Genomic DNA, 16,520 nt, shown 5'->3' with positions numbered 1-16,520 from the left:
GGCTATTTATTATTAGACCTGTGATCCTTGTGGGATTAAGTCTTTCAGCGATGAAAAGACTAATTTTATTCAGGGAAGCTTCAAACTTCTCCAGTACACCGTCACAGTATTCAGCTTGCAGCAGGATTTGTTCACTCCTGAAATGGTTTCATATGCTTTACATTCCAAACAACACTAGTTGTCCAGCAAGCAGAGATGTCTGACGAGGGAATAAAAGTAAAAGTTCTGTGGTGCTTGTTTTGTTTTAATCGGCTGATCTTTTGGTTTTGGTAAACACACTGATGCTGGCGGTGATTTAGGGCGGATCACCTTGACTTCCTGTGAGAGATTGTTCCTGAGGCGTTGACTTTCTTGATCTGATTAATGAAACTGAAAAGATATGTTTAAGTTTGTAATATTCTCTCATTTTAGGCTGAAACATAATTTTGCATTTATCTTTTTTACTGTGTAGAAAACTAACCTCTTCAGTCTCCCCCATAGGAATTTTGGACTACACACCAAATGGTCGAGATGTTAATATATGTCATACAAAATGATGCAAAATTACCACTCCCAGTTATAACCTCTATGGTGTACATGTAAACAGGTATGAACACACACATACACACCAGTTCTCACATGTATATAAATGGCCAGACACATTGACAACTTGCTGCATCAGTTTCTGCAATGTATTCATAGTATTCTGTTATATCAAGACTTGGCCATCTTGGTAGGAAAATAACGTATGATTGTAATAAATTAACAGGTGATTAAAATCAAATGACAGCCACAGCCAATGAGCTGTGTATATTGTAAAGCACTATAGGAAATGCATGTGACACTATAGGAATACTATGGATTGGCTGTCATGTTCACCTAACAGGTGAAAGGTCCCTGGTTTGAAACCGGGCATAAACATCCTTGTGTCATCACATAGAAGTTTTGAATGATCAAGACAGGCAGTAATGATGCTAACAAACTCTATGACTGAAATAAAACCATGCTGTCTATTATAACGTGCTTGGTCTTGTCTTGGCTTATATTAGCTTTAGTAAAATTCTCCTGGATAGCTTGACAGAGCCAGACGACATCATGATTGAGATTTTCACATATACCGCTTTATTCAATTAGCCTATACTTGTCAACCATACAATGCCTGGTCTCTACCACACTATATTCTCCAAACGTACATGTGTAGATTAATATAGTGTAACACATACCAAGTCATTACTGAAGAGGCTTAAAGTGACTGGTCGGAAGACAGACTGGGAGTAGAACTCAATACCTGTTGCTGTAACTCTCAGTAAAACAAGGAGCGCCACCCAGTGGCACAATCTTTTACTGCAACTAAGCAATGTTCCAAAGCTTGTAGGAGTGTTCCAGCATCTCTTCAACCTCTCTCTGAGGCTGAAGAAGGTGCCTCAGCTGTGGAATACCTCCCGCATTGTCCCGGTGCCCAAGAAAGGACGTCCCAGCGCTCTCAATGACTGCAGACCAGCCGCTCTGACCTCACACGTCATGAAGACCTTGAAGAGACTGGTTCTGCAGCACCTCAGGCCCCTGGTGGGCGGTTCCCTGGACGCCATCATCTACCTGCTCCACAGGGCTTACTCGCACCTGGAGAGGCCAGGGGGCGCTGTGAGAATCATGTTCTTTGACTTCTCCAGTGCCTTCAACACCATCCAGCCCCTCCTGCTGGCAGAGAAGCTCTCAGAGATGCAGGTAGACCACAACCTCATGGACTGGATCACAGATTACCTCACTGTCAGGCCACAGTACGTCCAGTACATGCTTACTCCTTTAGAGAAGATTGGTCAAACAGACAGACAAACAGACAATGTGGTTCTGTTAAGGCTTGTGAACAAAAAAAAAGAATAAAAACATACAAAATAATGTTAATTCCTAGTTAAAGAGATCTGTATGTAAATAAAATACATTCAGCAATTCACTATTCACAACTTCGTAATGGCCACTACCCAAGTGTGACTTCCTGTAAAGAAGAATTACTGTAAACAATATATGAAGAAACCCAGCTATCAGAAAAGTTTTCTGTGAGGGGTATTTTATTTTACATGTTTTTATTTTTTTCTCTTGAAAAGTCTTATTCAAGAATGTGATACCATTCAAGAAATTTTCAATACAGCATGTTTATTTCCTTTCACTGCTGAAAGAAAGAAATTAAGTAAGAAAGAAAGAAAGAAAGAATTTTCATGTTCTTAAATGAAACATCTATGGATACTTAAAAAAAACAGAGTTAAAACCTCACATACAACATGATATAATCGGGTCTGGACATGGAGAGACACCCGGCTTCTGTGTAGTACAGGAGCAGTTTCCGTAGTGTAGTGGTTATCACGTTCGCCTAACACGCGAAAGGTCCCCGGTTCGAGACCGGGCGGAAACAACTTTATTTCCTCCTACAGGAGCTTTGAATCTGGACAGCCAACTAACTCTCTGAATAAAATAAAAGCAAAGCAGGTACAGTCGAATCTGCAGATTGAAAATTGTAAGCCTATTGGCAACTGTAGTTACTTGATAAATAATCATTTATCTTTTTTTTTTCATGCTTTAAATGTTTCTGTTTTTTTTTATTGTGATATCCCGCAAGAAAACAAACAAATAAAAATAATAATGATAAAAAAGATAATCAAACTTTTTTCCTGTCACGTGATGTTGTTCTTCCTGGCGGTACTTCCTGGAGGCACTTAAGTGCAAAACCTCCCAAAAAAAGGTAATTTTCATATAATCATGATAGCTTAATTTTTTAACATATATATATATATATATATATAATATACTTAATCATGAAGGTCTCTAGTATTACTAGTAAAAAAAAATAAAAAAAATAAAAGATAAATTAAAGAGTAAAAAAATAAATCAGATCTATTGTTTTTTCAGTAGCTAGTCTAATGTCTGAGTGGCAACTATAGTTTGATTGACTTCTGACCTGGCCCTAGTATCTCGTTGATAGTATAGTGAGTATCCCGCCTGTATAATTTCTGCAAAAAAGACCATTAACATGAAGGCCCATTCATGGCCCACACATTAGCCTAGGCTTCATGAAAGAGCTGATTTACTTCTTCCATGTTCATCATTGTCGGTAAACACACTGATGCTGAAGGTGAGGGCGGGTCACTTCCAGTGAGAGATTAATTTTCTGGCTAGGTGAATGCAAACTTGATTAATGACTGAAAAGGCATAAGCCCTTTCCCTCACTTCGGTGTTTTAGCCAGTTCGGAATACTCAGGTATTATGTGTCTTATGTGTTTACAGCTAAACTGTTTACTTATTCCTTGTACATATTTCCGAGCGGCAGTTGTCGGAGCCTGCCTTTGATGTTTAATTGAGTCCTTTAAAGCCCAGTACAGAGCCATATGGAGTGTATGTTGTTCATACTGAATTCCAGTGCAACTATTGACTGCCCAATAGTAATGTTTAATATTTGTATGTAAGTTTAGTTTATTGTTGGCAACAGAATATGAAAACACTATAATTTCAGTTGTGATATTTATATTATCATTCATGCTATGGAATAATGTGTAGGCATTTTGTAGTAATTTTTACATATAATGCAACTAGGCTAGTTATTGTGTGCTAATTACTACAGAGCAGTTAATTTATTTATTTTATTATTATTTAATTGTTCCACCTGTTAAGTGGTGCCAGAACGTTAAATGCGGTACACTGTTATGCCGCTAGAGGGCGCATCGAAACTGTGTAATGTGGCTTCAGCTACACTGAAGGGCCTGATGACCTTAGTGCAGGTTCTAAGTTATGGTAGTTTGCTCTGTATGGGTGATATGCCACTATACGTTTAAAGTACATTGTTAATACTGTCTTATACAATGGTCACTTTATATATATTCTGAAGATTGATTATGATGTTTATATGTTTTATACATTTGCTGCTTTATGTTAATGCGTTGGTGCATAGGCTACTTATATTGTTTATTGTACTTTGAGCCTTGACTAACGTCATGCATCTGTTTTCTGTGTTTATAGAACCACACACACACATAAACACCCAGTCCCAAATGCTCATGCCTATCGTGCCCAAGAATAAAGCACAGTAACCTGAAGGTCCAGTCTCTGTGTCTTGTGTAAATAAACCAATTTGTCTTCACAGCATGAATGTATTCAAAGAAGACCCATTAATTCCATACTAACAAGGAGAGGCGCGTGATACCAGAACAAAATCACGTGTTATTTCTGCTGCCATGCTCTAGCTGAAACTCCCCTAAACCATTTGCATTCATTCTCTATGGGAGTTCTAAAACACTACGGATGCAATATATTTTTGGCCACAACGTGGGAGTCTATGTGCTGGTGGCGCTGTTCCCTCTTTTGCCTGCCAGGGAGATACTAAAAAGTGTCAAAGTGTTTTTTATTGTCATATGTGCAGTATAACACGGGGTCAGTCTGGACAATGAAATGCTTGTGACTAGCAACTTTGTAGCATAACAATAGAAATAAAATAGGATAAGATACACAAGAAGAACAATGTTACTCAGTGGTAGAAAGAAGATAGCACTAAAAGAACTAAGGTGAACCATACAAGATAATGAATAATAACCATGGTAATAATAATAATAATGATAATATGACTTTGAATATGAGATGGGATACGGAAGTGCAATTCAAGTATAATACGAATGTGCAATCAAGTGCAATTCAAGTACAAGCATAGCAGTAATATGGATAAGGAATAGTGTGCAGTGATGTCAAGAAGCTTAAGGTGAGGACACCTGGGTGTGCTAAATAGGAAGTTATGGAATATATTCCAGAATGCAATAGTGATTATTTTGTGTGCCTTCTTCAGGCAGCGGGTGTGATAAAGGTCCTGCAGGGCGAGGAGCTGGTGGCCTATGATGTGCTCTGCAGTTTTCACCACCCTCTGGAGGTCCTGCACAGAGCAACTGCCGAACCAGGTAGTGATGCAGCCAGACAGGATGCTCTCGATGGTGCACCTGGAGAAGTTTATGAGGATGTTGGGAGTCAATTCTGAGCAGATCTGACCAACGTGTCTGTGTGGGTGGTCCAGGTGAGGTCATCTGTGATGTTCACATGGAGGAACCTGAAGCAGCTGACCCTTTCCTCTTCAGTTCCATTGATGTGAATGGGGGTGTGTCTGCCCCCCTGCAGTCTCCTGTAGTCTACTACTGCCAAAGCTCTAACCTCCTCTCTGTATGCTGTCTCATCGCCACCTGTGATGAGGCCTAGGATGGTGGTGTCATCCACAATCTTAATGATGGTGTTGGAGCATCGCGTGGCCATGCAATCGCGGGGTAAACAGGGAGAACAGGAGGGGGCTGAGTACGCAGCCCTGGGGGGCGCCAGTGTTCAGGATCAGTGTGGAGGAGGTGTGGCTGCCGATTCTCACCACCTGGGGTCTGCCCGTCAGGAAGCCCAGGACCCAGTTGCAGAGTGAGGGGCTCAACCCTAGGTCATTGAGCTCAGTGATGAGTTCGGCGGGAGTGTTGAATGCTGAGCTGTAGTCAATGAACAGCATTCTCACATATGCATCCCGCTTATCCAGGTGGGAGAGATCCGTGGATCTGTTTGATCTGTAGGCGAATTGGAGAAGATCTATGGTGATGGGTAGTAGTGTTGAGTACTCGATATCGGTCTTGGTCTCAAGACCGGTCTTATGACCACATTTTGAAGGTCTCTGTCTCGTGTCGGAATCGACTGCATTTTTACTAGGTCTTGACTCGGTCTCGGACAAAGAGGACTCAGAATTTTATTTCAAGACCAGTCGAGACCACAATTGCAGTAACATCATTACCTGCCGGTGCATTGTCTGATTTATTTATTTTTTACTGTGATTGGATGTAAAACTTCCCCCTTCAAATTGCAACCAATAACTTTGCTTATTTTAAGTTCGAACGTTTATTAACCCTTAACCCTTAATCGAATTGCAGTGTTTCATATCAAAGGATTGCCTTCTGTCACATACTGTAAATCCATTTGTATTTTACTTAAATTCCTAAATAATGCTTTCTCTCTTTTTGAATTTTAGCAGACAAATGGTGTAAATGTGGAGCCATCACTCTGATTACATGGTCTTGAAAATGGACTCGCATTGGTCTGGTCTCGGTCTTGCCCCCCTTCAGCCTTGGCCTTGACTCGGTCTCGCCCCCCTCAAAGTCTTGGTCTTGACTTGATATGATCTGGTCTTGACTCGGTCTCGGTTTAGGTGGTCTCGACTACAACACTAATGGGTAGGGAGGAGCAGATGTGTGTCTTGACTAACCGCTCGAAGCACTTCATGATGACTGAGGTCAGTGCAACAGGGCGATAGTCATTAAGGCAGGTGGATATTGGTTTCTTGGGGACCGGGATGATGGTGGTCTTCTTTAGGCAAGTGGGGATCACAGACTGGTTAAGAGAGAGAGGTTGAAAATGCTGGTAAGGACCTCTGCTAGCTGGTCAGCGCAGGCTTTGAGGACACCGCCTGGGATGCCATCCGGCCCTGGTGCCTTGTGGGAGTTTACTTTTTTCAGGGATCTTTTCACATCGGCCACGGTTAGCTGGAGGCGTCATCAGCCTGGGCCTCAGGTGACCTCACTGCGGGGGTGGTGTTGTTCCCCTCAAAGTGAGCATAGAAGGCGTTAAGCTCGTCTGGGAGGAGAGAAGGAGACTGACCATCCCTGTGGCCTCTCCCTTTATAGTCTGTGATTGTGCGTAGTCCAAACCACATGCGTCTGAGGTCAGAGCCATGGTAGTTGGACTCCACCTTGACCCTGTAGATCCTTTTGGCCCTGATGGACTTTCTAAGGTCGTACCTGGACTTCCAGTAAGCGCCCAGGTCTCCAGAGTTGAAGGCTAATAAGCCTCTTTAATGTGGAAATATATACAAACCATTATGAAATATGAAAGAGTAAAATGGATGTTGAAAAAAAAATCAAAAAGTTTAAATAATTAACTCAACTGTTGTGCAATGTTCAGCAAAATGACAGCTTCATCACATTTCCAACTGCTACATAGACCGAGACAATGCATATTTTTATTTATTTCATTTATTTTTATGTTATTTGTCTGCACATTGAAACAGAAGAAGCGAGCAATACAGCAAATGAGAGCCAGTTGTGCAGGTGAGAATAAAGAAAAACGAAGGGGCTTATGGTGTAGGATATCCCACCTAAATAAAAAGCTTCTTCTTTGGTTTTATTTCATTGAGTTTGTTGTCTGCATTTGTGCCTTCAAAGCTTCAGCGTGATGGGGGAGACAATAATGGTTCTTTGTATAATGGTGGTACTATATCGCACCACTAAGAACCTTTGAAGAATCAGATTTATTTATTTACAGGAGGGAAAAAAAAAGATGTTTCAAAAGAAAGTTATTAATAAACTTTGAAGACATTTTCTTATAGGCTATCAGAATATTCTAACAATGGACACCTGGAAGAGACATTAATATTAACGTAATATTAACATTTAAGTTGTAATTTATTCAGCAAGAAACAAGAACACGATTTTCCACAGTTAGACAAAAAATAGTGTAGTTCCAAAGTTGACAAGAGAATCTGAGAATCGCAAGTTTTTAATTATGATTACGTTTCAAACAGACGCTGTAACCTGTTCAGTACTGGCATGAAAACAGGAATCAATGTGGAACCAATATTGATATATCCGAGCAACTGCTGTTTCATTAATCACAGAGTAAACACTGATGAGGTTTAAAATGTAGTTTGCCACACAATAATAATAATAAAAAAAGATAAACACAAAATGATATTTCATCCTAATGGACTTAAACCAGATAACACAGCAAGTTGAACCACAGTGAATTAAAGGTTTATATTAGACAATCATGACATTTGTGTCCATTCGACAAAATAAATGTTTGGCCTACTGTCATGTAAAATAAGAGAATATGACAAACTTTAACAAAATATATTTTCAGTGTCATTAATCATGACTGCAGCATTCACCGGAGCCAGAAAGAAAACGCCTCAGGAACAATCTCTCACAGGAAGTCACCGGCAGATCAGTGTGTTTACTGACACCAAACAATCCGCCGATTAAAACAAAACTAATCACACCAATGCAGTACTTTCACTTTTATTCCCTCGTCAGACATTTCTGCTTACTGGACAACTAGTGCTGTTTGGAATGTGAAGCATATTAAACCATTTTACGAGACGAAATGTGAAGAAAACCCGCTGCGAGCCGAACACTGTGCCGGTGTATCAGAGAGGTTTGAAGCTTCCCTGAATAAAACGAAAGTCTCCTCAGCGCTAAACATGACGTCATCCCGAGAGGAAAGAAGTTTCGTCACTGCTCCAATAACAGTTCCACTTGAAAAGTGCTCCGATCTGCGTCTTTTATCCCTAAAATGTGGAAGAGAAAACACAAGTGTCGCCACATTTCAACAGGACAGACAGAGCGGCTGTGTGTGTTGAGTCTACACGGTCCTCATGCTGTGTATAAGTCCCGCCTCTTGCTCTGCGTCGACAAACAGTCCAGTCAGACTCTGTAGAGCTGTGAGAAGCAGACCGAGAGAGAGAGAGAAGACGAAATGGCAGAAGCCGCTCCAGCACCCGCCCCGGCCCCGGCTAAAGCCGCGAAGAAGAAGGCTCCCAGGCCGAAGAAGAGCGGCCCCAGCGTCGGTGAGCTGATCGTTAAAGCCGTGTCCGCCTCCAAGGAGCGGAGCGGCGTGTCTCTGGCCGCCGTCAAGAAGAGCCTGGCTGCCGGAGGCTACGACGTGGACAAGAACAAGACCCGCGTCAAGATCGCCATCAAGAAGCTGGTGGAAAAAGGCGATTTGGTCCAGACCAAGGGGACCGGGGCCTCCGGCTCCTTCAAGGTCGCCAAGAAGGCAGAAAAGGCCAAGAAGCCGGCTGCCAAGAAAGCAGCTCCGAAAGCAAAGAAGCCCGCTGCTAAGAAACTCGCCAAGAGCCCGAAGAAGAAGCTTGTAGCCAAGAAGGCTGCAGCTAAAAAGAAACTACCCGCTAAGAAATCCTCCAAGAAGGAGGTGAAGCCCGCAGCGGCCAAGAAAGCAGCCAAGAGCCCCAAGAAGCCGACCAAGAGTCCCAAGAAGGTGGCGAAGAAGCCCGCTGCTGCCAACAAACCTGCCAAGAAGAACACTGCCAAGCCCAAAGTCAAGACTGCAGCTAAGAAAGCAGCACCGAAGAAGAAGTAAACGTCCAAGTGACACGTAACACAAAAAAGGCTCTTTTAAGAGCCACCCACACATTCCAGTCAAAGAGCATCTTTACTAAATATAGCCTATATCGATTTTATTCAATGTCCACTCGCACCAAGGTCATGCAGTGGCCAAGACAGCTGTATCTGGAAGCTACACTTTGTCTTCAGTACTGTCAGGCTGAAGGTAGTAATAAGGTCAACTTTATTCTTCACATTAATGGAACTACACTGGGCACTCTGATTGTTTTGTGTCAAAAGCGGACAGCATATCAGGAGAGACTGGGCATAAGCAGACAGTCCAAAGAACAGGAAACCATCCAGGCATTACTTTTCAACAAACACTCTTTTAGGCCAAATAAAATGTATCTGTCTGAGTGAGACAGTAGTTTGCATAAACTGAGTTTAATATCCAAACCCACACTTGCAGCAGAATAGTGGAAAATGTCAGTTCAATGTGATTACTCAGGTTTAAATTACAATATGTCGTTTTTGTGCATATATCATACAATTATTGTGTGTCTATATAATGTTAGTATATATTGTATATATATATTGTTGCATCCATTTCTGAAGACGGCCCACTTACACGAGCAAAATATTTTATTCATCAATATTTAATTTGATGTAGGCCTAATTATTTACCTTCATTTGGCCGGTTAATATTTCACAATGAAAGTCACTTGCTTCACTGCATCTGCTCGTAGTGTTTGATTCTTCAAACATTTAGGCTGCTGTTAATAAGCCTGTGGGTTTCATCCACAAAGAGAAGAATGATGTACCCAGGGAGGTTTACTGAGTTCATGTGTTTACAGTTTTTTCTCAATGCTTAGGCACTATCTTTGAAACTATAGGCTATTTTTGCAAAACTCTACACACTAACCACAAAACCTTACACCAAACCAGCAAAACATTATACATCTCTTGCAAAAGCAAACAATTCTTGCAAAACTCTCCAAACTCTTTTAAAAAACTGTGTTTTTGCGTCAATACAGTTCACACAAACCGTCATTTGAATAAACACACCAAGCACCAACTACACACTGATAGTATAAACGAAAAACACTTGTGGCTTTTGCTTTTTCTGTGTGCAGGGCAGAGCAGTTTGCAATAAAGTTTTGTCATACATGTAGTAAACACACAGGTATCCAAAGGGGAAAAAAGTTATTTACATTACTTTTTTTCTCAAAATGTTCTACAGTAACACTCCTCAAACAACAAATGTGCAACAAAAACATTTGTGCTAGAAAAAAAAGAACAGAATAAATAGGCTAAATCTCGCCTTCTTTGTGGGTCTGGCCATAAGTTTACAGTGTTGCTAGAAGTGTGTTATGTATTACTGTGAATTGCAAACTGAGTGTAAAGCAGTGAGTTGTGTTTACAGTTTTGCAAAAAGTGTGTTATAAAATGACAAACTGAGTGTAAAGCAGAGAACGTGCGTTCAGTTTGGCACACTTGGTAAATGCATCGGCTACAAGTGTTAACGGTTTCAGAGATAGAGCTTCAAGAATCACTGTTAGTGTTTAAGCGTTCAGAAAAAACTGTAAGCGAAGCTCTGTCTGATCCTCACGGCCAAACTCTTCTTCCTTTTCAGTAAAAGCCTTTCAGTCTGTGAGACTCAGCTGCTGTGGAGGAGTGGTTCAGTTTGAACTTGAGGCGGGCTTTCCATGAGCGCCAATAGGCGATCTGCTGAGGCTCGCGCCTCTCCTCGGGCAGGCCAATCAGCGTGTAGCAGCGCTGCAGCGTCGACTATATAAAGCCGACATTCAGTTTAAAGAGACTTATTTTCTTCTGCCGTAAAGAAGGAAGAGCTGAGCTTTGAGCCATGGCCAGAACCAAGCAGACCGCCCGTAAATCCACCGGAGGAAAAGCTCCCAGGAAGCAGCTCGCCACCAAGGCTGCCAGGAAAAGCGCCCCGGCCACCGGCGGCGTCAAGAAGCCCCACCGTTACAGGCCCGGTACCGTGGCTCTCAGAGAGATCCGGCGCTACCAGAAATCCACTGAGCTGCTCATCCGCAAGCTGCCCTTCCAGCGCCTGGTCAGAGAAATCGCTCAGGATTTCAAGACCGACCTGCGCTTCCAGAGCTCCGCTGTCATGGCTCTGCAGGAGGCCAGCGAGGCTTACCTGGTCGGCCTCTTTGAGGACACCAACCTGTGCGCCATACACGCCAAGAGGGTCACCATCATGCCCAAGGACATACAGCTGGCCCGCCGCATCCGCGGAGAGCGAGCTTAAACCCCCCTGGAGACTACAGACACAACGGCTCTTTTAAGAGCCACCTCCATGTTCACTACAAGAGTTTATTCCACTGCAACAAAATCATTACAGTGACGGCTGATATAGCCACTGATCTCACAAAAATCATGTGTATTTTTAACACTTCATAGGGAACTACAATAATATCAACACAATATATACAACCGCAGTTTTTCCATCATGTCACGTGCCCTTCTTACCAACATGGTTCTTAACCATCTACACAGCTCACTGGCCGACACTCATTAATCACCTGTCATTTTCCTATCAACACCTGGTGAGAAATACATATTTATTTCAACAGTTACTTAATATAACCACTGTAAAAGCTGTTTCAGAAGGCAATTCAAAGACAAGGGAGTTTAAAACAGCTATAATGTATATTGTTGAACAATTTCTCTTACAACACAATATTGCGGTCTGGTTATATTTCATGTATTTCATTATTTTAGTTTTTCAAGAGAAGTATGAAAGGTAGGTGTGTGTGTGGTGTGTGTGTGTGTGTGGGGGGGGGGCTAAGGATAGACAACAGCTGGAGTTTTGCAGGTGTGTGTGTGTAATCTGTTTAATACTTGGCATACGGTTGCAAAACTAAACTCCTGAACTCTGAATTGGCTTCTCTTTGCTCTTTATTGTAGTCTCACCCATTTATTTCCTACGACCTGAAACAACACAGATGTCCTACATTTGAATTAAACAGCCTCTGTTCACTATAAATTGTGAACGTGCTATTTTTGTATTGTGATGCCCAGTGTGGAGGATATTATATATCTGATAAAATAAACCATGTTTATGACAGTAAAAAGTTTAATATATGACTATATAAGTTTAATATGACTTTTATCTCGGAAATGTGACTTTAAACTCAGAGATTAATCTCAGAAATCAAATAAATGAATAACAAATAAATTGTTCATGTGGCTCTAATCCTCTCTTTAAACTTCAGTTTGTCACGAGACGTTTTATTTTGAAAATCCAAGAAGCTCCACAGCGGAAGTGTTATTTGCTGTGTTAACTTGACACCAGCAGTTTTCTGATTGGGCGACGATTTTGAAGCTCCAACTGACCAATGAACAAGCGGCTCGAGGGACATATAAACCGGTTCTCAAGAACTTTAGACCATTGATTCTCTAATCACAAAAAATAACTAAAATGTCTGGTCGTGGTAAAACCGGCGGCAAGGCTCGTGCCAAGGCAAAGACCCGCTCCTCTCGTGCCGGTCTTCAGTTCCCGGTCGGCCGTGTTCACAGGCTGCTGCGCAAAGGAAACTACGCCGAGCGCGTCGGTGCCGGAGCCCCGGTGTATCTGGCGGCGGTGCTCGAGTACCTGACCGCTGAGATCCTGGAGTTGGCCGGCAACGCCGCTCGCGACAACAAGAAGACCCGTATCATCCCCCGTCACCTGCAGCTGGCCGTCCGCAACGACGAGGAGCTCAACAAGCTGCTGGGCGGAGTCACCATCGCTCAGGGCGGCGTGCTGCCCAACATCCAGGCGGTGCTGCTGCCCAAGAAGACCGAGAAGCCCGCCAAGAAGTAAACTAGACCAGCTTCTCCACACCGAGACAAAGGCTCTTTTAAGAGCCACACAAACACTTCAAAGAGTTCTCCTTGTTAGTTGTCTTATCGACGTTTGTGATGTCAATTTTACATTTTCCCATTTGGTAGACGCTTTTATCTAAAGCCGCGTACACATTTCACTTTTAACATATTCACTATTACAAAGCTGTTATGCGTTAGGTACTATGTCTTATCTAATTTTCAAAAACGCTGGCCTTACTTTAACTATACAGCTTCAGCTCACGAGAAACAAGGTTGATGTTTAACATTGTGTAATGTGGGATATGCACAGACAAAACTGCTTTGAGCTCCACATTTAAAACGGGAATGAGGGACCATTAGAGCCCAAACTCTGTTGCTTTGTCTCCTGACGCCAATTTGACGTCATACATCATTCAAATTTAAAATATCCCGCGTTTTAAACGTTTTTTACACAACTACAACATCAATGAAATAAACATAAAGCAACAATCAAATATAATATTGTGGGATGATTTAAACATGCTGCACACTATTTCAGGTTATTTCAGCATGCTGAAAATGTCATGATTCTTGTGTCTGCATGTTAGATATGTTTCAGGCTTTATCATAATTATACTAATTCAAGCCTTTTTAAGATACAATTTCAGGTTATAACCGTATAACTTTACTCTGAGTTGCAGTGTGAAGCAATTGTGTCAGTTTTGTTGTTTGTGGGTGAAAGCCCTCCAGTCAATAATCGCATTAATCACATTAATGCAATTAATTGCATTTATTATTGCAATTATTAATGCAATTAATTAATTGCATTAATCATTAATTAATTAATTATTCAAATATAGTTAAGTTAAACAAATATACTCAAGTCACATTTTCTAATGTTTTGTTGAAAGGTTATGTTGAACCAAGTTGTGTGTTTTTAGTGTTGAAACATTAAGAGGAGAAATCATGTCAGACACACCAAAAATGTGTTGTGTTGTGTTGTCTTTGCTATCTTTCTGAAAATAATAATTTGTCACCATGTTATGTTGAAGTCATAAGTTCTGCAGTCAGAAAGTGATTCATTAGAGACAGAATGTAAAGACAGATTGTGAACCACTGGTTTCAACAGTGTTGCTTTCTTTAAGATGCCATCTATCCAGTTTCACTTCATATTTAATGTAATTATTCCACTGAGTTTTTTCATATGATTTTTGTTGTTCCGGACACCTCATGTTTAGTTACTCTTTTTTCAACTTTGAAAAAGTCAGTTTGCCCTGATGACTCAGCTACAACTTCCTCCATGTAACTGTTGATTAAACATTAAGATTTAGACACATTTAGACACGATAACAAACACCAAGTCATAAAATTGGTTATTTTATTGGTTATTAGTTTTATTGGTTAGAATTTTACTTTTCAAGGCAAAGTCGCATAACCGGAAACGCGATTGCTGATAGTCTCTGCTAACTTGCCACAGCTGAAGTTCCTTTGAAAAAAATGTGGGGAAGGACCGTTTGAGGGAGTTTGGCCTTCCTCATTTAGGTCCGCAAAGAAGGTTTAAGTACTGAAGCTTTCTGGAATTCTGTCTCAGTTTCTTTCTGCTTCGAAAGAAAACGTATCGAAAATGAGCGGCCGCGGAAAGGGAGGAAAGGGACTCGGTAAAGGAGGCGCCAAGCGGCACCGGAAAGTTCTCCGTGATAACATCCAGGGAATCACCAAACCCGCCATCCGCCGTCTGGCTCGCCGCGGCGGAGTCAAGCGCATCTCCGGTCTCATCTACGAGGAGACCCGCGGGGTGCTCAAGGTCTTCCTGGAGAACGTCATCCGTGATGCCGTCACCTACACCGAGCACGCCAAGAGAAAGACCGTCACCGCCATGGATGTGGTGTATGCTCTGAAGAGGCAGGGCCGCACTCTGTACGGCTTCGGAGGTTAACGCCATTTACCGGACAACACCAAACACAAAGGCTCTTTTAAGAGCCAACCACTGCTTTAAAAAGAGTCGATCCGTATTTACACTTTCAGCTCCAATGCAAAAAGTCTTAAATATTCTGGATGTTTCTACAATTTTCTCAGCTGTGGTTCAAAACACCCAAACATGAAGTTTTGTTAAATTACACGTTCATACACAGAGAAAACCCGAGATAAAAGAACACTGTTCAGCCCCTCTGCACTGATTATCCATCATCCCATTTCAGTTCCCAGTATGTGGAGTCACCATCACATCTGCTTATGTGATTCGTATTAAAGGTAAGATACGCTATCGACAGCGATAATAGTAATAGCCACATGAAATCCTCCCATGCTCCAGCATGTCATCCTCCCATCTCGCAATTCTTACTGAATAAAGGCTATACACTGAATGACAGTGGCGATCTCAGTAAGTCTGTGGTGCCACATGAAATCCTTCCAGCTGGCAGCAGGTTCAGTGTGTTGTGGCTCCATGGTGTAAATAGCACTCTGGACTCTGAAGGGCAGTCACAAAGTCTTTTGAGACGCAGAAATATCGTAGATGGAAAGGCATGTTACTGATTTATCATAGTAATCTCTAGCATAAATCAGAAGTTTGATCTTTCATCATGTTGCAATGATGAGTACTGTTTGGACTTTCTCTTCAGTGTGTGAGACTCAGAAAGGTGTGACGTTTAACTGACACTGACATGTTCAACAAACTGATGATTTCATCATGAAAACGCAAAGACTTTATGAATTTCATGCTCAAATGCTTCAACAGCCGAACAACTACACGGTCGTATGCCTAGTTACTTGACTGGGCATATCAGTTCTACCCATTCTAGTTCTGTGGGAGAGGGTTCCTTGTTCAGCGCATGCCCAGAGTGATTGCAAAACTCAACCAATCGTATAGGAGGAACAGCACAGCTTCATTTGCATCAGCTGCCTCAAAAGCCATCCGCTCTGCTCCTCTCAGCTCATTCTCTACTGTAAAGTACCGAGATCTCGTCATGCCTGAACCCGCCAAGTCAGCGCCCAAGAAGGGCTCCAAGAAAGCCGTGACCAAGACCGCCGGCAAGGGCGGCAAGAAGCGCAGAAAGACCAGGAAGGAGAGCTACGCCATCTACGTGTACAAGGTGCTGAAGCAGGTCCATCCCGACACCGGCATCTCCTCCAAGGCCATGGGCATCATGAACTCCTTCGTCAACGACATCTTCGAGCGCATCGCCGGTGAGGCGTCTCGCCTGGCTCACTACAACAAGCGCTCCACCATCACCTCCAGGGAGATCCAGACCGCCGTCCGCCTGCTGCTGCCCGGTGAGCTGGCCAAGCACGCCGTGTCCGAGGGCACTAAGGCGGTCACCAAGTACACCAGCTCCAAGTAAACCGCCTGGAGACACATCCACCCAAAGGTCCTTTTAAGGGCCACACACTACTTCAATTAAGAGCTGATTAATCTTCTTATGGTATAGGTTTTTAATTAAGTACTTTTTCTGGGGGGGGGGGGGGGTATAAATTAGCCTACATTTTGTGAGTTGCACATAATACACGCTAATACACTAATACTTCACCAGAGAGTGAATTCACTTCATGTAAAACTGCTGTACTCTCGCTTTACTCGTCATAATGTTTTTTTTAGTGATATTGTGTTTTTCATGTTACTTG

General features: G+C 42.2%; 3 protein-coding genes, 1 non-coding gene and 1 pseudogene across 4 annotated transcripts; all 5 read left to right on the top strand.

The window, feature by feature from the left end:
- Positions 1 to 16,256, top strand: part of LOC139656713 (uncharacterized) — a 52,044-nt pseudogene extending 35,788 nt beyond the window's left edge.
- On the top strand, positions 2,314 to 2,386 carry trnav-aac (transfer RNA valine (anticodon AAC)). The gene has a single exon. It is a non-coding gene; the product is annotated as a tRNA-Val (tRNA).
- Positions 8,503 to 9,126, top strand: LOC139656714 (histone H1-like). The gene has a single exon (XM_071534332.1). The coding sequence runs from the start codon at positions 8,503 to 8,505 to the stop codon at positions 9,124 to 9,126; it is 624 nt and encodes a 207-aa protein (XP_071390433.1).
- Positions 10,936 to 11,364, top strand: LOC139656710 (histone H3). The gene has a single exon (XM_071534330.1). The coding sequence runs from the start codon at positions 10,954 to 10,956 to the stop codon at positions 11,362 to 11,364; it is 411 nt and encodes a 136-aa protein (XP_071390431.1). The 5' UTR covers positions 10,936 to 10,953.
- LOC139656718 (histone H4) lies at positions 14,514 to 14,838 on the top strand. The gene has a single exon (XM_071534337.1). The coding sequence runs from the start codon at positions 14,527 to 14,529 to the stop codon at positions 14,836 to 14,838; it is 312 nt and encodes a 103-aa protein (XP_071390438.1). The 5' UTR covers positions 14,514 to 14,526.
- Positions 16,257 to 16,520: the final 264 nt, after the last annotated feature.

This window comes from Centroberyx affinis, unplaced genomic scaffold (assembly GCF_046629955.1).
Source record: "Centroberyx affinis isolate AG114_WGS23_722 - 3 ecotype Tasmania unplaced genomic scaffold, CSIRO-AGI_Caff_v1 ptg002520l_1, whole genome shotgun sequence".
Lineage (NCBI taxonomy): Eukaryota > Metazoa > Chordata > Actinopteri > Beryciformes > Berycidae > Centroberyx > Centroberyx affinis.
The sequence above is the reverse complement of the archived record's forward strand: the minus strand, read 5'-3'. Positions and strand labels throughout refer to the sequence as shown.